The sequence below is a fragment of the Lipotes vexillifer genome, unplaced genomic scaffold (genome assembly GCF_000442215.2).
Source record: "Lipotes vexillifer unplaced genomic scaffold, Lipotes_vexillifer_v1.1 scaffold875, whole genome shotgun sequence".
Lineage (NCBI taxonomy): Eukaryota > Metazoa > Chordata > Mammalia > Artiodactyla > Lipotidae > Lipotes > Lipotes vexillifer.
The window spans coordinates 2,266,578-2,291,030 of record NW_006792177.1 but is presented as its reverse complement, the minus strand read 5'-3'; the positions used below and the strand labels follow the sequence as shown (position 1 = coordinate 2,291,030).

Sequence of the window (24,453 nt, the reverse complement as noted above, 5' to 3'; positions counted from 1 at the left end):
TTTCTTTTTTTTTTTTTTTTTTTTTAATATTTATTTATATTTTAGCTGCATTGGCACATGGGATCTTTCATTGAGGTGCACGGGCTTCTCTCTAGTTGTGGCATGTGGGCTTCTCTCTCTCTAGTTGTGGCACATGGGCTCTCTGGTTGTGGCACGTGGGCTCAGTTGCCCCATGGCATGTGGGATTTTAGTTCCCCGACCAGGGATAGAACCCGTGTCTCCTGCATTGCAAGACGGATTCTTAACCACTGGACCACCAGGGAAGTCCCTGGCATCTCTTCCTCTTATAAGGATACCAATCCTACTGGATTAGGAGCCCACATTTTATGACCACCTTTAACTTTAATTACCTTTTAAAGGCCCGGCCCTATCTCCAAATATAGTCACATTGGGGATTACAGGTTCCATATGAATTTTGGGAGGATGTAATCAGTCCATAATAATGCAGGAATTTCTGAATTCCATAAAGGGATTTTCTTTCAGAATTATGAAGGTAATAGAGTTCTGTTATTACCTAATTAAATATCCTAGCATAAACTAGTTAGGTCTGTGCTTCCCAAAGGCTAACAGTGACAGGCCACAGAGAATCACTTAAGGATCTTTTTAAAAAGATACATTTCCCAGGCTATAGTAGTTCTCAGAACTACTGAATCAGAATCTCTAGGGTAGAACCCGTAAGGCTCTGTTGGAAAAATATAAAGTAATATAATCACACTTGAAAATTTGAGAAATAAGGGGAAAAAAATAAGATTAACCATAATTCCTCTTCTTAGACACCACCCGTTAGTATCTCTTTTTTTTAATATATTGATTGATTGATTGATTGATTGCTGCATTGGGTCTTTGTTGCTGCGCACGGGCTTTCTTTAGTTGCGGTGAGTGGGAGCTACTCCTCATTGCAGTGGGCAATCTCATTTGAGCGGGCTTCAATGAGCAGGCTTCTCATTGCGGTGGCTTCTCTTTTTGCAGAGCATGGGCTCTAGGCACGCAGGCTTCAGTAGTTGTGGCACATGGGCTTAGTTGCTCCATGGCATGTGGGACCTTCTTGGACCAGGGCTCGAACCTGTGTCCCCTGCGGACCAGGGTTTAAACCTGTGTCCCCTGCATTGACAGGTGGATTCTTAACCACTGCGCCACCAGGGAAGCCCCACGCATTAGTATCTTAATGTGTATCTTTTTGTTGTTTTTTTTTAATTATACATATAGGTTTTGTGTAGCTGTAATTGTAGTGTGTATACAATTTTTGTGTGTGGGTTTTCTTTACGTTAGCAGCAAGTCAACCACATTCTCATGTGTTGGTGGATGTGTATAGTCTTACTTTGTACCTGTTTGTGTTTCCATGCCAGCTGTGCTTAGCCATTGCCCTGGACCCTCATTCTAGACCCGTAGACATTTTGCTTAAACCAAAGTCACTGGTGCTCTACTTCAGGGACTGGTGTTGAGAGGTGCTTGGGCCCACATCAGGAGACTTGTTAAGTCACAGGGCTGGTGGAATTGGGGCCTAATGGAGTCCTACTGAAGGCAACAGCAGCACCATCCAGGCATAGAGCAGGCCCTTCCCTAATCATGGGTCTCAGGCCTCCTGTCCAGGCCTTTCTATGAGTCAGAAGCCAGATAGCTTTGTACTGAACTCATGCATGAGGGTCTGTATAGGACAAGGCCAAGCAGGGGGTTGGCCTGAACCAGTGTTGGTACTGAGTGATGTTTGAATTAAGCTGGGTGAGGGAGGGAGTAAGGGTATCTTTATATGTCTTTGGCCTCTATAAATCTTTGCCCTTAGTGTTGAGATGTGGAGGATTCTTGTCATACCTGGAAGTGGCCAAGCTGTTTGGCAGTGTCCCTGATGGGCACTTTCCTGCCTACCAGGACATATCCCTCTGCCATGGCCTGGTCAACAATCTTCAGGATATGTTGAACCTTGGAGCTGTCATTTTTTTATGTGTTGTTTCTCTTTTTCTTCTACCTTATTCAAATCTCTTACCTGCAATGCAGAGGTGTGGTGTGAGAGCCAAGGAGGAAATCGAAGGTGTTGGCAGTGTGATGTGGCACAATGGAAAGGCACCAGGCTGAGAGCAGACCTGAGTTCCTCTACAGGCCCTACTTGTTTCTTCTGTAAGATGAGAGTGTTAGACCAGATCATTTCTGGTCTAACCCCTGAGGGGTCCCATCCTGAGGTTCCAGTAGCAGCCAGCCCTTAGCAGGCTTGGGGAGGAGACGACTTGAAGGTGTGCTGTGGTTGGTTCCTGGAAAAGCAGCAAGTCTGTGTCATGATACCTTTCGGGTCCTCTTAGAGGGTCAGGGAGTATACATAGTTTTCTTCTGTTGGATCACAAACAGGGAAGGTTGGTCTTTTGAGCAGAATTAAGAAAAGGTGGTTCTTATCATGGTTTAACAAGAGCAAAGTAAAAATTGGGATGGGGCACATAGCTTTTAAAAGGTCTAGAAATCAACAAGTTCTGTTATTATACTTTTCTCATTCTGTTTAAAAATCTGTTTCTTAGAGAATGTCATTTATGTGCACGCAGCTTTTGATGAAACCTTGTAATGCTGTAGTTAACCCTTATTTTTTGTTTTTAAAGTAGGCTCTTGTCACAGGTATATGCTGCTGTTATTGAGGCTGTTTTGGCTGCCATTGCAAGTTATGCTAAAACTTCCAGTCTAACAAAGGTAATTTAAATACTGCATTTCTCTTTCCTTAGTAGTTATTTTAATGTGAAACGTTTTATCGTTCTGTTTTTAATTTGGACACCTTATAGTACTTAATTTTGTGTGTGAACTTGGGCACCAAAGAGATGCCTTTGGTGTACTGAGCTTGTCTTATGAATGACAGCTAATCAGCACTTCTTTGTAGATATCTGGTTGTGTTAAAAAAAAATCATTCTGTAGTATACTGTTTTACTTAGTAGTTTTTTAAAAGGCTTTCAAAAGTTAAAAAATAAAGAAAAATATAGATTGTTCTGTGAATTTTAATAAAGTTAGATAAGTTGATTTTGAGCTACAGAGTTTGATTTCCTATAATTCTATGTTTTAAAAAATTAACTAAAGATTAGAAATTCTAACTTGTCTTTCCTAGACAGGCACATGTGTTCCCTTTCTCTGACCGTTTACTTCCTTGCTGTTTTGTGGTTAACCTGCTGTGCTGAGTTGGATTCTATATCTGACCCAGTGACAGATGAGAACGAGTTGGCTTGATGCCTCCCAGTGCCAATAGGACCTTTCCTGAAGCAAACCATTTGACATTGGAAAGGTTGTGTTGTAGATATCAAAGAGACTATCGCCTAGTCACCAGTTCCTTGTCACCAGTTCCTTGCCATCTTCCCTCCTCACTGAACTTGATTCCCCCTGTACTTGGGATTTCTCAGCCCTTTAGCTGAAAGCTTATGCAAAACAGTAGGTTATTCTTCAGTATCAGTTCTGCACCTTTGTTTTTTAACTGATTTTTTATAACTTTAGTTATTTGAATGTGCTTAGCATCAGAAACTCTGAGGGCAGTGATATCTCGAGGGGAGGAGAAAGCACTTTTCCAGGCCTCACAATGGCACCGTCCCAGCTGGTTACAGGTCACCAGATCAGGTTCCAGTGCCCACCTGCCTGAATGAAGTGTTTTCATGTGAACCCAGCCCGAAGAAAGCAGGCTCCTGTTTCCCCTAACAAGATGTTTTCACTTTAATCTATTGATGTATACAAAGTAGTCGCTTAGAGGGGACGGGAAGTGTTCTCCTGGCCATATGTGAGAAGGGCCCTTCTAAGTGTATTCTTTCCTGCTGTGAAAGCTAATTGTCTCTGTTTTGTTACTGATTTTACAGGCCAAGGAGGTAGCTGAGCAGACCTTTGGATCTGGGTTAAATTCCTTTGAGTTGATGCAGTTTAAGGCAGCCCTACAGTAAGCAATAGCTGATATTGTCTATAAAAGCTTTTCTTTAATGTTTGTGTTTTAAAAACGCTTTTCTCCTTTGTATTTGATATTCTGTCTCCCCTTTGAGAAATGTTCCAGTAAATCAATAAGATATGTGAAGGAGAGTCATTCATGAGAGTCATTCATGATTTATTTGAGAGGCCAAGGAGCCAAGGATGGAGGAACTGTTTGAGAGTCAGACACACTGCCTGAGGCTGGAATGGGAAGCAGATCAGTATTAGAATTGACAGACCTGAGTTCAGAAGTTAGAAAGATGAAGCTGGGGACATGAATGGTGAGATTTGTTAGGATTCAGGGCCCTGGGCACATGAAGATGGTCACTGCTTAGAAGAGAGTTGCCCTGAGCCTCATCTGCCTCTCAGATGGTAGAAACCCCTGAGCCTGGCCATGTCTCAGGGTCTAGAAGGTCTGGGAATTTGGCTTCCTGGCAGTCTTCCCATCACACATGTCCTGGCACATCACAGTGGATCTCTGTGTAGTCTTTGTCCATAGCTAAACCTTCTTGAACCCAATCCACTCAAGCTTCTGTCCCATATGAGGACGACTTGATGTACTTTTTTGCAAAGGAGACAAAAGACACCAATATCAGACAGTTTCTTTAAGGACACTTCTGGGATGTGCCCTGTGGTACCTCAGTTCCATACCCCACATTTTCTTACATCTGCAGCCCTGGGTAGTGAGAAGGAACATTTGGAAAACTAAGTTAGTTAATGATCTAACAAGAAGAATTCTATTGCTATAGCTCTAGCAGTGTAGGAAAGAGCCAGAACTCTTTGGTGCAAAGCTGTAGGCTTGCTTCAGGTTTCTTTTCCTTTTTTCTGGGTCTTCTGAACCTTGTAGCTCTGACCACGAGAGGGGAGGGCTAGAGGAAATTTGGTCCCTTAAGGCTGTGTGCTGACCTGAACTGTCTGTTCCTGGCAGACCTGAGTTTAAGGAAGCTTCTTTGCTTTCCAGCTGTGTGACCTTGGGCAAGATAGGGAGCTCTCTGTGCATCTGTTTCATCATCTTCCTGCCCTGTAGAGTGATTGGGCAAGTGAATGGTAGCTGCTGTCTCAGTGGGTTCTCCTCTCTTATCATCGGCATGGCTGACAAAGTCATTCCATTCCTCCTGTCCTCGGGGCCTTGCCTAGCCCACTCTCCCTTTCTAGGGCAGGCCACGCTCTCAATCCCATGGCCTCCTGTGCATGGGGTGTACCACCCTGGCTGGAGGAAAGAACAAGGAGAGAATACACTCCAGGCAATAGGAGGAGAGTCTTCCAGGGCCAGCCTTCTACCCAAGAGCCCCACTTCCTTCTCTTCACATGGTCACTTCCCTCAAACTGCACCAAATTAGCAAATCTTCTCCCAAGAGGAACACGGGAAGTTAGCATATGACTGACCAGTACTTTCTAAGGCAAAAAAATTAAATTTAATTCAATTTAGAAACTTTCTTTTACAAAAAGAGTTGATGCCAAAAGGGTTTTCTGGTTATTCCTCAGTTCTGAAGGCCTGACCATGCCCATTATTACATAGCAGTTGACTGTGGGTAGCAGTCTGACTCCGAGCAGGGCTGGCAGCTTGACTTCAAAGGTGGTGAAGAGGAGGAGGAGCAGGAGAATATGTCAAGCTGTGGGCCAGAGGCCTGGGGCAAGTAGAGGTTTACTCTCAATCTGCCATGGATGGCAGTCACATAGTTCTCTCCTGCTCTGTCCAAGAGTCAAGATAGCCCTGAGAATCTGCACAGAGGCAGGGCCGTGACTGGAGTCAGACACTGACCCCATGTTTGCTGATTGCATGATACCCTAAGGCAGGTAAGGACGACACACACCTCACTGGTGGCTGTGAGAGCCCAGCACAGGTGCATTGCAGTGGCAGGTGTCTGGGGAGGATGCCAACACAGTGGTCACAAAAGCAGACTGACTTTTGTTTTATTTTGTTTTGGGTCTACAGCTCCAAGATGGCTTTTCATATACATGCTGTGAATAATCAGGGAAGGTAAGTATATGTTTATGGTGTGTCCTCACTGGGGGCAAGTTTTAGGAGCAAAAAAAAAAAAAAAGAGCAGCTACCTTGTAACTGCTAGCATGGATGATCTTTTCACCCTTCTACACCTGGCAGTGGCATCACTCCAGGGCTGGGCTTGGAGGTGGCTGTGCTCAGCTGAGGCCCTTTGCCCTGAATGCTTTCCACTGAAAGACTAGGGTGGATTGGGGGGTGGACCTAGTTCCCTCCAAGTGGAATTCTGCATACATGCAACCCAGTGTTTTGAAAATCCCTGAGAGAGATCTGAGTGTGAGTTGCTTCCAAGTTGAAAAAAAGAGAACACTGTAAATTTAATATATGTCTCTCCCATCAATTTCCTCTTGTAGAATTGTGCCTCTGGACAATGAAGATAGCTTATACTTTGTGAAGACGGTAAGCAGAGCTGTTACAGGTCAGCTGGCAGGGAATGGCCTGTAGAGGACATCTACAAGGGGTGAGGTAGGAGTGGGTGGGAGTCTTAGGCAGCCCACCCCTTACCTGAGAAAACTAGTTTACTTTCAGGACTGTTCCAGCTGCAGTGGTGGTGAGCCTGTGCTTTCTGAGGGTGTCCAGCAGCTGTACAAGGCTTACCACATCCATACTCCCATGTCTAGGCACCCCTTGGGTGCAGAGTCTTAGCTGGGGACGGGGTGGGTGAGGGTGTGGGGGTGGTAGACACCTCTTCCTGAGATTAGGAAGGCTTCCTCCAAGTGGCTGAGGTTTCTCTGACCTCACGTGGAAATGGGAGCTGATGACAAGCCTACCTCAACACAGACCAAGTTTTCAGTGGCTTCTCTGTGTTCCAAGGCCTGTGTTGATGCCCTTTTTTAAAAAAAATAAATCTACTTATTTATTTATTTATGGCTGCATTGGGTCTTCGTTGCTGCCCGCAAGCTTTCTCTAGTTGGGGCGAGCGAGGGCTGCTCTTGGTTGCGGTGCATGGGCTTCTCATTGCAGTGGCTTCTCTTGTTGTGGAGCACAGGCTCTAGGCATGTGGGCTTCAGTAGTTGTGGTGCATGGGCTCAGTAGTTGTGGCTCGTGGGCTCCAGAGCATAGACTCAGTAGTTACACAGGCTTAGTTGCTCCGCGGCATGTGGGATCTTCCTGGACCAGGGCTTGAACCCGTGTCCCCTCCATTGGCAGGCAGATTCTTAACCACTGCCCCACCAGGGGAAGTCCTTATGCCCTTACTTAACAGGCGCTTATGAAAATAAAAACAAACTAACGTAAAAAAAAAAAACGGGGCCTGAGGCTCCTATGAAGTGGGGTAGTGAGAACAGAGCTTTCTGACCTACGTGCTGAAGGCAGAACTAATGGGCCAAGGGAATGGGTGTAGAGATGCAGAAATATTGGTCCCTGAGGTGAGCTGGCATGGTCTTGGGGAGCTAGGGTTTCTAAACCTGTTGCTCCCAGACACATCCAAATCCTTTATTTACCCCAGTGTATCCCGATATGAAGAAAATAGGCAAGCAATGCATAGGAGGATGGTGGACATTCAGCCAAGATTCTGGTTGTAGCATATATGGGTACAAGTTGTACCTTCAGTCCATTCTGTGGCTACTGCCTGAACCTTAATTTCAGTGAGCTTTTGGTCATAGGGAAGTGGGTGGGCAGATGTGGATGACTTGGTGCAAATGCATGCCCACTGCCATCACCAGGGGACAAGCATAGTGTTATCTCATCTACAGAGAGTGATACAACATGGGTAATTTTTTAAGGTTGTGAGTAGTTTCTGTGTTTATAACATACCTGCTCCCTGTCTCTGTCAGTATTTTGTGGTGATGTTCTTTTAGAACTAATGGAGACTTTTTTGTGACGTTATTAAGACACTGGGAAATACTTTCTGATATTTAGGTAATAATACTTTGTCTCCTTCCTGGACTTTAGTTTCCCTGACTTCTCTTCTTAGACTGTTGTGCAGTGCTCTGGAAGATGCTTTGCACTGGAGTAGGTGATTAGCAGTCCAGTAGAATCATACTACTGTGTTAAGTACACATTCAGCAGCAGCTAATGAAATAGGAAAGAAAAGATAGGATGTTGGTGCTTTCTGTCCAAATCCTATCCTCCCTTCCAGGCAAAGATGAAGTTCTGTCTCCTCCTCCAAGCCTACCCTACTGATTTCTCCCTACAAGTACTGTATTCCTATAGGAATACATAATTAGGGAATAAATTACATAAATTAGGGAGTAATTCTATAGTAATGTGTCACATGATGACTTCTGTGTAAGAATGCTCTTGTCTCTCCAGCTATACATTATAGGTTTCCTGAAGATAGGAACGATGCTTCATATTTTTTCTCTCCCCATGCCACATGTGGGAAGTACATAGCAAGTGTCTAAAAAATACTACATGTATTCTTTTTAATGTCCTCTCTCCCCTTCCTCAATACCAGAGGCCAAATAGGGAAGTGGGGGATTAGGAAACCACAGGATTTGTCTTCCTAATTGATTTGGGAACCTAACTGATCATTGTCACTTAAGAGGAGCCATGTAGCCCAGGAAGGTTCTGTGTCTTCATATACTCAAAATTCTTTGAAACAAATTTAGATAAACCTTCCAGTTGTCATGCCTAATGAGAAAGTTAACTGAAATATAAAGCCTGTCTGTCACTTTGTACATTCCTTTATCACGACAACATGGATGATTAAGGACTTTAACTATGGTTTTTTTCCTTTCAACTCTTCTGCCATCTTTTTGTTTTCTTTTTTATAAATTTATTTATTTTTTATTTCTTTTTGGCTGCGTTGGGTCTTCATTGCTGCGTGGGCTTTCTCTAGTTGCGAAGAGCGGGGGCTACTCTTCATCGTGGTGCTTCACGGGCTTCTCATTGCAGTGGCTTCTCTTGTTGCAGAGCTCAGGCTGTAGGCGCGCAGGCTTCAGTAGTTGTGACACATGGGCTTAGTTGCTCTGCAGCATGTGGGATCTTCCCAGACCAGGGATCGAACCTGTGTCCCCTGCATTTGCAGGCAGATTCTTAACCACTGCACCACCAGGGAAGTCCCCTTCCATCTATTTTTATTTGAGAATCTAGCAGTCCCTTCAAGAGGCCTAGGTCTTTTGTCTCTGTACTGAGGATAGAGCAGGGATCCCATATGAGGACAACAAGGTACGAAAATGAGCTCTGACTTTAGGAGCTCTGTACCTGGCCATTCAGCATCGTCAGGCCAGGAAGGGCAGGGACATGGGAGTGCTCATCATGCAGCTTATCCTGTGTCCTTCACCAGATCTTCACGGTCATCTCAAACTCTAACTCTGGCTTGTACCAATTTCTGCATTTCCTCTGCTAGAATCATCTCAGAATTATTTCATTTTCAGTGGTTTTTAACTAAATTATAGCCTTCTTACCAGCCATTCAGGAGCTTTCTCTGAGTTGCTCTAGTTTTTTTCTGGCCTACTGAAGCCTCTATTTTTATTTGTCTTGGCCATTAAAGCTTGAACAACTTTCTTTTAATTTTTTGGTACTGAAAGGAGCATTTGCATGTTTTGACAGGTATCCAGAAATATCCATGAAGACATGTATCCCCCTTTCCAGATTTGTTCAGAACTCGAGCCCAAACCAAATAAGGAGTGGATGAACATGTGGACACACTGGGATGTGACACTGGTCATGGTTAAGAAGGAAGCCTGTTGCATTGCCATTTAGGAAGGATAAGCAATTTGAGGGAATTTACAGAAACGTAAAGGCATTCTTCATCTAGCCCAAGTGTGCCTCTGACCAAGGAGCAAAAAGCCTGGGTGATCCTGAAGTCATCTCCCAGTTTGAGATGTATTTCAAGATATACTTGAGTTTTCCTTAGAAATTCTCCAGTATTCTTTTGCCATGTGCCTTAGTATTTTGTGGTCTGTTTCTTATGGATTTTTCCCTGTATGTTTAGGACTGACAATTGGACTAGCTCTGGTTTCTTATTTGATACAGGCTTGTGTGACCATCTATGACATTCCTGACTTGCTGGGAGGAAGTGGGTGCTTAGGATCTGTGGTCTTCTCAGAATCATTTTTGACATCTCAGATCTTGGTTAAAGAAAAGGGTAAGTGTATGTCATCTTTGGAAAGCAAAACTTGAACTTGTTTATATGTATATATATTTTTTTGGCAAAATAAGCCATAAACTAAATCAAAAGACCAGCAATAAACTGGTGAAAATATTAGAATACTTAAAATAAACAAAGGGTATATATCCTAATTTATGAAGAGCTTTTATAAATTGATAAGAAAAAGACAAGCTACCCCATGGTAAATGGGCAAAAAATATGAGCAGGCAGTTTACCAGAGTGGAAAACAAAAAAAAAATTTTAATATTTTAAAAATATATATTTTTAAATGTTTATACAGACACACATAATTGACCCCTGAACACAGGTTTAAACTACACAGGTCCACGTATACACAGATTTTTTTCAGTAAGTACATACTACAGAACTACATGTTCCATGCATGGTTGGTTGAATCTGTGGATGTAGAACTGTGGATACAGAGGGCTGACTGTAAAGTTACACATGGATTTTCAACTGTGCAGAGGATCAGTACCCCTAGCCCTCACATTGTTCAAGGGTCCACTGTATGTATATGTGTGTGTGTGTGTGTGTGTGTATATATATATATATATATATATATATATATATATATATATATATATGAATATGTACAGCCTTACTAGTAGTCAGGAAAAAAGCAGTTTGCAATAATAAGTAGCAAATTATGTTAGCAAAAAAAATTTTTTTTTACCCATTATGTTAGCAAAACATTCTAGAGAATGATAATATCCAGTGCTAGTAGGATGAGCTTGATAATGTTTTGTTTGGTTTTTAATATGTACATCTGTACTACCTTGACAAAAATTAGAAGTATAGATAAAATGGACTATTTAAATATGTATTTCTATTTGGTGTAAAAAGAACAGAGTTAATCACATGGGGAAGCCTTTCTCCATCCCCTCATTAGACTCCCTGTACCCAAATGAGGAAGTTTTCATTTTCTGAAGGCCTCAGACTCTGTATACTAATAAGAGGAGCCCTCACTCCTGAGAAGGGGAGGCAGTCTGGGGCCTGCAAGGTGGGCTTTGGTGGTGGGCAGTAACCGGCATATCTATGGTCTTCCTGCAGATGGCACTGTTACCACAGAAACCAGCTTCATAATCCTGACAGCTGCCATACCCAGATTCTGCTCCTGGCTGGTTAGTGTCATTCATCAGGTGAAAGTGGACATAAACGTGGAGAAACTGGGGAGAACGTTTAAGGAAGAGCCTCTTCATTGGGTCCTGGTGGGATGTCAGATCCTTACCTAGCCACTTTTCAGGAATAGAAGTTTTTATCTCTGCTCTTTTTCTTTATACAGATGAATCTAGTTTCTTTAACTTTCTTATAATCTTGGAAAAGTTCCAAAAGAAAGGAACTCAGTTATCTGGGTCCTGTTAAATTGTGAAAGGAAAAAATTAACACCCTCATTTTACAGATGAGGAGACTGAGGTTTAGAAATTGACCAACCTGTCCAAGGTCACAGGGAAAGTGAGAAGTGGACCATGTGCTCCCTCTTCTGGTCAGAATAGTTGCTGCTGAATTTTTACAACCACGTCTCTACATGTGGAATGGTCCCATCTTCTTCTGTGGGACTTGATCTGAAACTCTGGTGCCTTGGGACACAGAAAATATGACAGCAGTGAATCTAGTAATGGTCTGAGTACCTATTTCAGAATCTGTTTATATTCTGTTTCTACAATCCTGACATGAATAGAGGAGAGCAAGAGTCATCCTCTAATGTGAACATGTTTAAATGAGAACACATTCAAAATACTTTAAAATGTTCTCTTTCCTTCACTCCTAAAAATAGTTTTCTCCGAAGTGAAATGTAAGTGGAGACTAACATATCCTCTCCACATATCGTAGGCTCATTTAGCTGGACTTCAGGTCCCCATGAGAGAGCCCATCATGGCCTGGTGCTCTGAGCTTTGTAACCAGCAGCCAGCTCTGCCAGCCATCAGGGCCTGAGAACACTGGATTTGGTGGAGGGACTGCTCTCTTAGAAATATGTGAACACAAGGGAGACCTAGCGGAGTTTTGCCTTTGAAGTAGTAAACTGAAAATCTGCACTCCTTTTGGACACAGGTAGAAGATATTGAAGTAAAATTTTCTGAGAAAACCCAGCAATCGGTTATGGTAAGCAGCCTTCTTATTCTTAATGTTAACATCATATCAAAATGAAATGTAAACAATTTATGAAAACAACTTAAAATATTTCCTCTTACTGCTAATCTAAATGTTCTGTACCTTCTTGTCTCAATTCCTTTTTGTATTCTTCCCCTTCCCAGCAGACCTCTAGAAATAACCATGTATGGGGTACAAACTAGAGCGATTCTTTCTGCCACTTAAACCTTTAGGTGTTTTTTCAAAATCTCCCAGTACTTTTAAAAGCAGATCTCAGGGACTTCCCTAGCTGTCCAGTGGTTAAGACTTCCCGCTTCCAGTGCAGGGGATGCGGGTTCAATCCCTGGTCGGGGAACTAAGATCCCACATGCCGCGTGGTGTGGCATAAATAAATTACATACATGCAGATCTCAAATTGGCCTAGACATGTAGAGCTAAGAGGTCAAGGCTTTAGGCCAAGGAGAAGCTGCCTCTTTTATCAGAGGATATAAATCTATGGGAACATGAACAAGCATTGCAGACCATGGTGCCTAGACTCAGAGAGGACCTTAACATTCTTTTTCTCAGCACGAGTCACGAATACCAGTAACATGGCAAAGAGCCAAGCAGTGCCAAAGGCCATGAAAGAAGCTGGGTAAATCTGAGGCTGACTTAGCAGCCTCTGTAGACAGACTGACTTGGGCAGGACTTTTGATTCTCTGAATGTTTATGCTGTAAATCACCTGCTCTTTGTGTTTGTTTTTTAAAGGGAGATGAGTGTTTCCTGGGCACTTTTCTAACTAGAGGAGAAGGGGCGTATCTTTATTCTAGTAATCAACAGTCTTGGCCTGAGGAAGGTGAGCGGCTCTGACTTTTCTGTTTTTGACTCTGTCTGGGTACCTCTTTCACAGGTTTCAACGTGAGTGTTGTAATTAATAACACATCTGATATCTGAAAAAACTTGTTGGTGTAGAAGTGTTTTCTTACTTTCTTTCTTACTTACAAAAGCTTTCTCTTTTGATCTGTCCATTTTCCAGATGAGGAAATTTGTGCTAGAAAGGACTGGTGCCAGAACTGCACCTGGTCCTCTTGCTGCTGCGTGAGGATTGCTCTCAGAATGGGCTAGAGCAGCAACATGTCCAGAAATAGGTTCTGTTGGGCCAAAACAAAACCTGGGTTAGTTTTTAACTGCTGTGTAGCAAATTACCACAAATTCGGTAGCTTAAAACAACATGCATTTATTTTCTCACAGTTCTGTGGTCAGAAGTCCAGGAAGGCTTTGCTGGGTTCATGTTTAGGGTTTCATAAGACTGAAGTCAGGGCATTAACCAGGCTTATATCTGGAGGCTCTGGGAAAGAACCTGCTCCCAAGCTCATCCAGGTTGTTTGCAGAGTGCATTTCCTTCAGACTGTAGGACTGAGGGGCCTCTTTCATTGCTGGCTATCAACTGGGACCACTCTTAACTCCTCCTCCCAGGAGTCCTTGCCCTGTGACCCCCTCCATCTCAGCAACAAAGAACCTTAATTGTGTTGAATCTCTTTCACACTTCGAATCTCTCTGAACTCCTCTTCTACCAGGCAGAGAAAAGTCTGCTTATAAAGGGCTTATGTGATTAGAGGAGGCCCAATCAGATAATCTCCCTTTTGCCATATAATGTTACATGAATACAGGAGTAACCTAAGAGGATGAAGATCATGGGGGCTGTTTTAAATTTCTGCCTATCACAGTGTGCCCTCTGGGCCCCACGATTCTCACACGATATAATCACCCCCACCCACAAGCCTCATTCCATTATGGTAACAATTCAGAGTCTTAAATCTCACCAACTGAAAAATCCATAATCTCATCATCAAGATTATTTAAATCAGCTGTACGTGAGGCTCTGGAGCTAATTCATAAAGTACAGGTCCTGAACACAATTCCTTTCCATCTGTAGCCCTGTGAAATTAGAGGCAAGTTATCTGCCCCAGCCCTCACAACATACAAGGTAGGACTGGCATAGGATAACAGTTACAGACATTCATATTAAAAAGGGGGGAAATGAAAGGTAAAAAGGAGTCCCAACCCCAAGGCAGCTTTGAAATTCAGCTAGACAAACTCCAGTTCCTAGATTAGGTTTCAAGGCCTAGGAATAGTCCTCCATGGCCCTTAGTTCTGCCCCCCGGGCTCTTGGTTCTACCCTCTAAACTCTTAGTTTTGCCCTCTGGGCTCATGACTCTGCCCTCTGGTCTGTGGCTATACCTCTGTCGTCCTTCCTTTTCATGAAGGTGGCACTTTGTAGCTGACTAGTTTTATCAGCCTGCTTCTTGCCGCTAGAAGTTTGGGGGTCCAACAGTCTCCTTTCATTTTTCTATTCTCTCTATCCCTTACAGTCCAAGCTGGCAGTGTTTCTGCTGATGTAGAATTCTCAAGAACTGTGTTGGTCTTACATGGATTTCCTGGGGATTCATTCCATGCTCCTTTTTGGTTTCCACAAAATAACATTTTCTTATGAGTCCTATTCTTTCCCTGTTAGATAAGCCTTTTTTGTGGAAGAGGAGTTATGACTTACTCCACAAATTCCTCATCCTTTACTAAGCAGATTCCCTCTCTGGATAATTTGTTCTTCTTGAAAATATTCTCTCCAGTGACAAGTTGCTCTCCATGTTCTCAGATCAGTGGTTAAACTTGGCTCCTCCATTGTCATAGAAGATAAAGCACAAGGAGTCCTGGTTTTCGATCCACAAAATGCCAGGTAGCATTTTTTATCATGCTGTGCCCCCTGCATTTCTGCCTCTCCAGATCCTGGTGCAAAAAACCAGGAAGTTAGGAACATTTGCCAAAGACAGGAGAGTGTGTGACAGTACTCCCAGCCTTGAGGCAAAGTTGCATAATGTTTTAAAATCAGCTTGTAGACACAACACAGAGGTGGTTGTGCTGTATCATAGTTGAGCCAGTTATAATATTTAGCAAGGATATTTGCCAAAATTAGTTTGCACCTTCTTAGCAAAAGTCCTTGTTAGAAAAATAATCTTACACTGTATTGAGTTATCCAGGAAGATTCAGTGTATCCTGAGGTCTCTATACACGAATAAAGCCAGGAATTTCTGGGACCTTGTTAGTCACACACTTGAGAGCTTAGATTTCACACTTTCTTAGTTCCTGAGGAAAATGTAGTTTGAATTTAGGAGATGGTTTTCTAAGGCAGGAAATTTCAGTAGAGCAGAGAATTTAAATAGGAGTATCCTCTGGCTGTGTATTAAGCATTTCACCACTTCAGGGCTCTCTTAAGGAAAAATAGTACATACAGAAGGGTTAAGTCTCTTCTCTGGGCCTTGAAAAGGGCCTTGAGCAGGTGAGGGGTCCTGAAGCTTAAATGTCATTTGGATCTAGGTAAATATGCCTGGAGTTGAGACTGAGATTTATCTATTCCCATCCTCTGAAGGCATTTAAAGAGCTCACCAGCATGCATTATCTTGATTGATCTTCGTATCTTGAGCCCCATAGAAGGTGAAAAATGGGTCTGAGGTTATAGTACAAGTTAGTGGTGACATCTGGGAGGGTGGTCCAGGTCTTTTGATTTTTGGTCTAGGGATGGCCCAGTGCACTACTTATGGACAAAAAGAATAGTACTTCCTTTACCTTGAAATGTTTCCAGCTCTGGTATCTTTTCCCTTTCCCAGTTAGTGACTTCTGCTATCAAAAGACTTTTTGTTATGCAGCTTCCTTTTCATTCATTTCCTTTATGTGCCCTTCTCTTCCCTACCCTGCTGACCTTGGTCAGGCAAGCTGCCCAGTACCTAATCCTCAGGAGCCTGCTTTTAGAGTTTTACCACATATGCCTATATCCCTAAACAATGTCTTATTTTTGAATTCAATACAAATTAGGATCATACTCTATTGTGTTCTTCTGGGACTTGCTTTTTTCACTCAGTGTTCTGGTCCTAAGATTCATCCAGATGGTTGTGCGTAGCCATAAGGCTCATTCATTTTCATGGTTCCATAGGATTGCTTTGTATGAAAATATGCTGTTTATCCTTTTGACTCTTGATGGACATTTGAGTTGTTTATAGTTTTTTGCTATTGCAGACAGTGCTCTCATGAGCATTCCTGTACTTGTCTCTTGGTGCACCTGGCACCAGGACAGTGCCTTACAACACATCTTTCTTGTGGTATGTAAAGACATAATTGCCATCTATGGTCTCAATCCTCTGATTTTCCTGTTACATTTCTGGCTGGTTGTACCAGCCAGCATTGAGATCTCTGGTGTGTTCGTCTTCCCTGAATGTTTGCCACTTTGTTGTTGTTGTTTAATATTTATTTTGTTGTTGTTGTTGTTGTACCAGGTCTTAATTGCGGCAGGCGGGCTCCTTATTTGCAGTTCTCGGGCTCATTAGTTGAGGCTCACCGGCTCCTTAGTTGTAGCTATGAACTCTTAGTTGAGACATGCATGTGGGATCTAGTTCCCTGACCAGGGATCGAACCTGGGCCCCCTGCATTGGGAGCACAGAGTCTTATCCACCATGCCACCAGAGAAGTCCCATGTTTGCCATTTGGATTGCTTTGGTTTTTGATATCCCTACGTATGGAATTTTCTGTGCTTTGCCCCCAGATAAAGTCAGCCACTCCAGCAGGCCAACCTCTCTCCTTCATAAGACTTCTGCACCAGAGAGCTGGAGGGGAGGTAATGTGAATAGCCCCAAGCTAAAATACCATAGATTTCCACTGTTCTTACCAAGCTTCAGTAGAATTCCTTAAATGCTTCTCAGTTTTGTTGTATAACTTTAGTCCATTTCCAGAGTCCTTAACTAGTTGTTTTTGACAGTCCAGTTTTATGGCTGCTTCCTGGGGAGAGAATTTTCCAGACTCCTCACAGCCATTTCAGAAGTCCCAACCCTGAGGCTTTTGAAAGATATTTTCACTTGGTAAAGAATTGTAGGTTGACCATTTCTTTCTGTGCTTTAAAGATGTTGCTCCACTCCACTGTCTTCTTGCTAACATTATTTCTGAGCAGAAATCTACTGTCATTCTTATCTTTGTTCCTTTCTGTATAAGGTGTCTTTTATTACCAGCTGCTTTTAAGATTTTCTTTCTTTTTATAACAGATTTTAAGCAGTCTGATCTTTATGTGACTGGTGTGGTTTTCTTCATGTTGCTTATGCTTGGGATTCATTTAGTTTCTTGAATTGATGGATTTAGAGTTTTCCTCAAATTTGGAAATTTTTTGGCCATTATTTCTTCAGTTTTTCCCCTCTCCTTCAAGGATTCCAATTACATACATTTGGCTGCCTAAAGTTGTCCCACAGCTCCCTGATGCTCTGTACAATTATTTTTAGTCTTTTTTCTCTTTGTGTTTTATTTTGCATAGTTTCTACATATTCTGATTTACTAATCTTTTGTTCTGCATTGTTGTTATGAGTTTGTTAAATTAACATTTGTCATATGGAACACAGGCTGCTGGATGGTGAGCCAGGTTCAACAAAAGACCACAAAAGAAATTGAAATGGCATGCCTTAAGGGGCTACACGGAGGTGTGGGAGGCAGGGGGCAGTGGTCAAGGCAAGGTGCAGGCTGGACCTGGGTACCTGCCTTTATTAGGGTCTGTGGGTTGGAGTGCTTTGGGATCCCTTAGCCTTTTGGCTAAGGCCAAACTGGTCAATTCAAACCAAAAAAGAGGAATTTTGGTAAGCTCCATGGAGGTCTTATATAAGGGGCACACAAGGGGAAGGCACTAAGGAGGCAGGGGAGACTGTTGATGACGGGCTTCTGGGAAAGTCATATCAGGAACTTACATTTGCTTGTGACTCTACAGGCTGTTGTCTAGGGCATGCGCTCGCATGAAGGGGCTAGTGTCAGTTTAAGGCCCGTGCAGGCCGCTTGGCCAAACAAGATGGATGCTGAGATAGCAGTACCACGGAGTAGCTAAGCTCTCAACAGTTGTCATGTCATTAGTCTTATCCAGTGTTTTTTTCTTCTCAGAAATTGTATTTTTCATCTCTAGAAGTTCAATTTAGACATTTTTTACATCTTTCATGTCTCAGGTTAACATGGTTCAGTCTTTCCTCTAGCCGCGAACATAGGGAATACAGTGATAATAACTGCTCTATTTCTCTTCTACTCTTATCATCTGGGCCTTTCTTTTAAGCTTTGTTAGGCAAGAATCAGAGCAGCATTTAGTTTAGGACTAATTTTATCCTGGTAGTGAGGCAAAATCATTCTGAGAACACTACCTGCCATCCCTATGAAGTATGAGTTTTTCCACTGTGGCTGGTGCGAGTGGGCAGAGAGTATCTGGTGCAAAGTATGAATTGATGTTCATTGTTTTACATGGGAATATCCATTTTTTCCAGCACCATTTGTTGAAAAGACTCTCCTTTCTACTTTGAATTGTCTTTGCACCTTTGTTGAATATCAGTTGACCATATATCTACTATTTCCTACAAGCCTCAGTGAATGGTTGGCCCTCGGGCAGCACCTTCATTATCCCTGTAGCAATTTACAGATTCCAGAGTATTTTTTCCATCAGGCAGAGATTTTTTAGCAGTGAGGAGCAGAGATGCTGGTACCATTGACACATAAAGTCTGAGAACTTTGGTGACCAAGCTGAGTTTCACCTTCCTGTGATGGGGAGGCCCAGGCAGTGGCCATCTGCTTCATTCTACACCCTCTCATGTGTTCCCTTGTGCTGATATGAAACTGTTGAGGGACACTTTAAAAGAGAAAGTTCTCTGCAGCACTGAACATGAATGAATTATATAGCATATACCTACAACATACATATTACCCACAGTTGAGTGTTACCTACAGCATGGATGACTCTCAGGAGCAGGATGCTGAAAGAAGTAAGCAAGTCACAAAAGAACACATGTATTAAGATTCCATTTGTATGAAAGTAAAAGAGACAAGACTAAATCATATATAGTTTATAGATACATTGAAGTATGGTAAAGCTACATAAAATTTGGGATATTGGTTCCCTCTGGGTGGAAGAGAGAGGGCCTTTGAGGAAGGACATTGAGGATGCTTCAAAGGCACTAGGAATACTTGATTTCTTAAGCTGAGTGATGCATATACAGGCATCAGGGTTTGTTGTTGTTTAGGTTTTTTTCTTCTTTTTTTTTTTCGGTACACGGGCCTCTCACTGCTGTGGTCTCTCCCGTTGCGGAGCACAGGCTCTGGACATGCAGGCTCAGCGGCCATGGTTCACAGGCCCAGCTGCTCTGCGGCATGTGGGATCTTCCCAGACCAGGGCACAAACCCGCATCCCCTGCATCGGCAGGCAGACTCTCAACCACTGTGCCACCAGGGAAGCCCGGGTTTTTTCTTTAAATCATATGTGTATACTTCACATACTGTCACACACACAGAAGGAAAATTATCCAGCCATTGCATCATAATATTTTCCCAGCAGTGATAATGTTCCCTCTTTACACAGGCTGGGCCATTGGAGGATTTTTATTTTATTTATTTATTTTTTTAATTAATTTATTTATTTATTTTTGGCTGTGTTGGGTCTTTGCTGCATGAGGGCTTTCTCTAGTTGTGGCGAGTGGGGGCTAGTCTTCGTTGTGATGCACATGCTTCTCATTGCGGTGGCTTCTCTTGTTGCAGAGCATGGGCTCTAGGCACGTGGGCTCAGTAGCTGTGGCTCAAGTGCTCTAAAGTGCAGGCTCAGTAGTTGTGGCGCATGGGCTTAGTTGCTCCGCAGCATGTGGGATCTTCCTGGACCAGAGCTCAAACCCGTGTCCCCTACATTGGCAGGCGAATTCTTAACCACTGCGCCACCAGGGAAGTCCAGGGGTTTTTATTTGTACAGCCAGTTGTCTGAAGGAGGAAAAGCCAAATTCTTCATTAACATTTGGTGTCTTATTTTGCCCTGAGGGCTCATTCCTGTTAGACGTCTGGGGGTGTAGAGGTCAGTCAGAGACAGCCCTGCTGTAGTCCCCTGCTACTTCTTGGGTACTGAGGGGGAACTTCCTCTTACCTTGGGTTTTCAGACTCACAGAATGGAGAAGGAATGAAAGAGCCCATTAAGCAAGGCACCAGGGATTGGTTAAGGAGCCAGGGAGATCTCATCAGGAATTGGCTCCCCCAGTCACTGAGAAGCCCTTGCAAAGGCATGTCCTATCAGATAACAGTTTGACAGTCACAAGTCCAGAACAGATACTGGAAGTGTTACTACTTCAAGTGGATTAGGATCTAAGAGACTGGGGCACTGGCATTAGACCACCCAGTGAGAGACTTCAGTTATCTCATGTGTGCCCTGAGAATAATAACAGAGTTTCTATTCCCAGAGCAAAGGGTAGTTGCAACACAGAACAGTCTGCACCAGTACTAAAATCAGCTCTTGCCCTGGGCCAAGCCCCATAGTGAGTACTTTTCCAGCACTGCCTTGTGAATTTCTCTCTGCCTCTTTTCCATTTTGTTTTGAGGCTTTAGAATCTAGGGGGAGAAGAAGTGCTGGACATGACCACCCTGATCCACTTCTTTTCCCTTCTTCCCAGTGACTACTTGGAATGTACCAACTCTCAGATATGTGCTGTTTTCTGGAAGCTTTGGAGTGATTCTGAGGTTTGTCCAGGAGGCCTTTGAGTGGTACTTGTTCCTGAGAAGCTTCATGTTAGAGGTATACAGGTGGACGGTGAGCCCAGGACATGGAAGGGTCCGGATACTAAGCAGTTGGTAGGGGAGCAGTTTCTACCTGATTACACCTGTTGACCCCTCTTTCCTCTTTAACAGTAGGTAGAGTCATCTTGTGGCTGGAGTTTAAGAAGTTGTGGTGTTAGGAGCATGTTAAGGGCTTTGGTTGGGCCCTGGAGGAGTTGATGGAAGGAGATGGCAGTGGTGGGACTGCCAGGCAGCACTGAGGGCTTGTTGAGGTTGAGCAAGCAGAGAAGGTACCTCATCAGATTAGCCACAAATGGGCTGTGGGTAGAGCAGAAGTAAAGGAAAAAAGAGAATCAAAGTGGCTAGCGTGGTACAGTGCCCTGGCATCAGACAAACCTGTGTTCTGTACTTGGCTCCACTATCAAGCAGTTCTATGACTTTTGGGAAGATCTCTCTAAGCTTGAGTTTTCCCATCAGTCCTCTAAAAATAATACTAACTCTTACAGTTGTTGCAAAGATGGAAAACTATAATATATATGACATGGTTGGTGCTTAGTAAATACTAAATAAAATCTGTTCCCATCCCTTTCCCTGACAAAACAGAGATCAAAAGTTTGTCTTGTCCCTGGGGATTGGCCCTGAATGTGGATGAGAGGAAAGTCAGAAATTTCTGAGCAATAAGGGAAAATGGGGGAACTGAAGGCTTCAAAGCCTCAGTGACATCATGGGATGAGGTTTGGGGAGTGAGATAGTTAAAAGTATGATGGCATTTTGTAGTCAGAGAGTAGGTTCTGGAGCTGAAGATTTCAGAAGTTAAGACATTCTGGGTGCTGCTTTACTGGTATGGAACTGGCATTGAGGAGCAGCAAGGCCAGAGCATGGCATGGCCCACCCCCTGATCTCTCAGAGGGAATGGGAGTGTCGGCTTTGGAAGAGAAGACTGTAAACACATTCAGAAGCTATTTGAAGTGTTGTAGCATAATTAGGAGGGCAGTAGATATGAGCAGTGAAGGAAGGGAGGGGCATGAGTCTCTGAGGGAATGAAAATATTGTGCCATTGTGGGAGGGAATGGTCTGGGAACAGCAGTGATGAACCTTGGCATGGGTGCAGGATGAGGCTGGGGCATGAGGAGCCTCCACTCAGGAGGGCCATAGGGCAAGACTGTGTAGGTAAGGCTAGGTTTTACTTATTAGCGGGTAGGAGACTTACAGGACTTGAACCATTGAGTGCCTTGAACTGGGCTGGCTGGTAAGGTTGGCATTAGTTCCCTCTGATTGGTTGTCTTGTTCTTTTGTTGAGATTCAGGCTTCAAACCATCTTCTAGTACCTAAAAACTGCCTCCACCTCCCCCACTTCTCCCCACCCCCCATTAACATGCACACACACAAGCACACATACTCTCTAGGCCCCTCTCTGCCTCCTGAAACCCCACCTTTTCAGGAAACCTTCAAAACTTGGCCTTTGCTCTTCTTGTCATTACAACTTACACAGCTTTGGGGCTGCCTTTTTAGAACTGCAGCTCAAGGAATCAGTCCCTCTTCTTGGTCTCATGTCCTCTGCCTTAGCAGTAAGATATTGGCGGTTTTCCCCAAGCCTGTGCCTTGAGCTCTAAGAAATACTTTATCTCTTTTCTGTTTGTGAAAACATGGAAAGAAAGGCTATTACAGGAATAGGAAGGATCCAGCTTGGACCATTCCAGAGAGCAGCTTCACCTAGGGGTCTTATGGGTGCCCTGGGTGCTTCATTTGGGTCTCCAAAGCAAGCCCAGGCCCAGCCTTAACCCTTGTCACCTTAGTGTCCATCATTTCTATGATCTACTCCCTAGGGCCCATACTGAGCTGCTGTAACCTTGGCCACCCAGGAAACAAGCAGCTCTCCTTAAACCTAAATCCTTATTCTAAGGAACCCACACTCAGTGTCCATGTCCCACCCATCTTGCTTTTGGGAACTACAGAACAGCAGCCTTCAGTGTCTGTAGAATTCACTTAGTGCCTAACTCACATGTTCCTTTCCTGGCAAGGGGCTCTTAAGCACCCTTCACCATTCTTTCAACAACTGATGCCCTAGTGCTCTTTCTTGGGCCTTATGTGAGAGATGTGGTCATTTCAGAGCTGAGCCAGCTTCTGCCAAAATAGTAGAAAGGAGTATCTATAAACTCAGTAATGAAGCAGATATACCCAAAGTCTTTTTTAGTGTATTTCCCTGGAAGACACCCATAAGTGAATGTGAATTTTGCCTCTCTCCATCAGCTGATAACTTACTCACTTGTTGCTTTTTCTAATTCTTATGCAAAGACTGTATCTGATGCCTCATTTCTCTCTGAGGCCCTAAGAGGATACATTGGCTTTCTCAGAGCACAGTTCTCAGCATAAAGATTGTTTAACTTAAGCACTTCAGATGGTCTCTAGTTACCACTCTGTCTTGGCCTGGAAACTGCAGGAAGAACACTGTGATACTGGCCCCCAGAATCCAGCCCTCCAGCTCTTACCAGCTCTCTTTTCCTTCCAGGGAAAGTACATTTCTTCTCTGGTGGACTTCTGTTTTCTGACCGTCATCACGGAAATATCATCATTTCCAAGGATCACATGAATTCTGTTTTGTTTTATGATGGGGTAGGTGTTTTACCGTCCATGGTTTTGATGTTCAGAAAGATACTCACACTTCTGAGGGAAAATCAAATAACTCCCTGTCTTCCCTCTACCACCACAGGGCAGGATGTTAGGAACCAGCGCTGCCCTTGAAGCAGGCAGGCAGGAAAGTCATGGAGAGGCTCTTGTGAGCCATAGGGGTAGCTATGAGTTTCCCCTAGCTTGTACCCTTTGGCCAGGGTACAGCTCATCACAGTCTGACACCAGAGCAGAGGGCAGGCCCTCCACCCTTTGTGGTCTCAGCCTCAAAACCAGCTTGTTTGGGAGCCGGGACAGAGACCGGGTAAAGTGGTTTGGTCAGATAGCTCTGAAAATGAATTCTGTGAGCAAGTCAGAAAGAGTTATGTCTTTCTTCCACATAGAACCTGGTTCTTTAAAGGCTGTTCAAAAATGCAGGCAGACCAACCAGACAGGTTAGATGGCTATATTAGGTGAAAGCTTTGATATGTGATATTAATTAGGTTAAAGAGTCTTCCAACATTAGGAAGGAAAGGGTGAAACTTAAGGGCTGGAATGATAAGTTACCTAATTTTGGGGTGGGTGGGGATGGATTTTTAACTCATATCAAAAATGAAAATAACCTTCTGAGAAAATTAAATATTTTAAAATTTCATAAGTAGAAAGAAGGGTATAGTTACAAATTATTTTTCTTATGAGAACTTTTTTAAATTTAATTTTTATTTTATATTGGGGTGTAGTTGATTTACAGTGTATTAGTTTCAGGTGTACAGCAAAGCGATTCAGTTATACATATACATATATCCATTCTTTTTCAGATTCTGATGAGAACTTTTAAGATCTACTGTCTTAGACACATATATTATTAAATGATCACCACAATAAGTCCAGTTAAGGAGAATATAAAAATGAATATTTATTAAATCTTTAGGGACAGGAAGACTTTCTCATCTAAGCTTAGAAATGATACAAGAAATTCTGAAGAAACAGTTTGTCAGATTTGACCACTTAAGGATTTTTTAACTTTTTGCTGATAATTTATTGAAATATACTTTAAGTGCAATTAACTGGCTACAAGGACTTATTGTACAACACAGGGAATATAGCCAATATTTTATAATAACTATAAATGGAATATAACCCTTAAAAATTGTGAACCACTATGTTGTACACCTGAAATTTATATAATATTGTACATCAGCTATACCTAAAAAAAAGCATGTA

General features: G+C 43.0%; 1 protein-coding gene across 1 annotated transcript in view; it reads left to right on the top strand.

Annotated features, from left to right (window-relative positions):
• Positions 1-24,453, top strand: part of DNAAF9 (dynein axonemal assembly factor 9) — a 189,723-nt gene that overhangs the window by 115,328 nt on the left and 49,942 nt on the right. Inside the window, exons 15-23 of the mRNA XM_007465433.1 lie at positions 2,580-2,667; positions 3,807-3,883; positions 5,846-5,890; positions 6,265-6,310; positions 9,833-9,944; positions 11,019-11,089; positions 12,018-12,068; positions 12,805-12,892; positions 23,132-23,235. Of these exons, the coding sequence (XP_007465495.1) occupies positions 2,580-2,667; positions 3,807-3,883; positions 5,846-5,890; positions 6,265-6,310; positions 9,833-9,944; positions 11,019-11,089; positions 12,018-12,068; positions 12,805-12,892; positions 23,132-23,235 (682 nt within the window). The remainder of the gene's footprint in view (positions 1-2,579; positions 2,668-3,806; positions 3,884-5,845; positions 5,891-6,264; positions 6,311-9,832; positions 9,945-11,018; positions 11,090-12,017; positions 12,069-12,804; positions 12,893-23,131; positions 23,236-24,453) is intronic.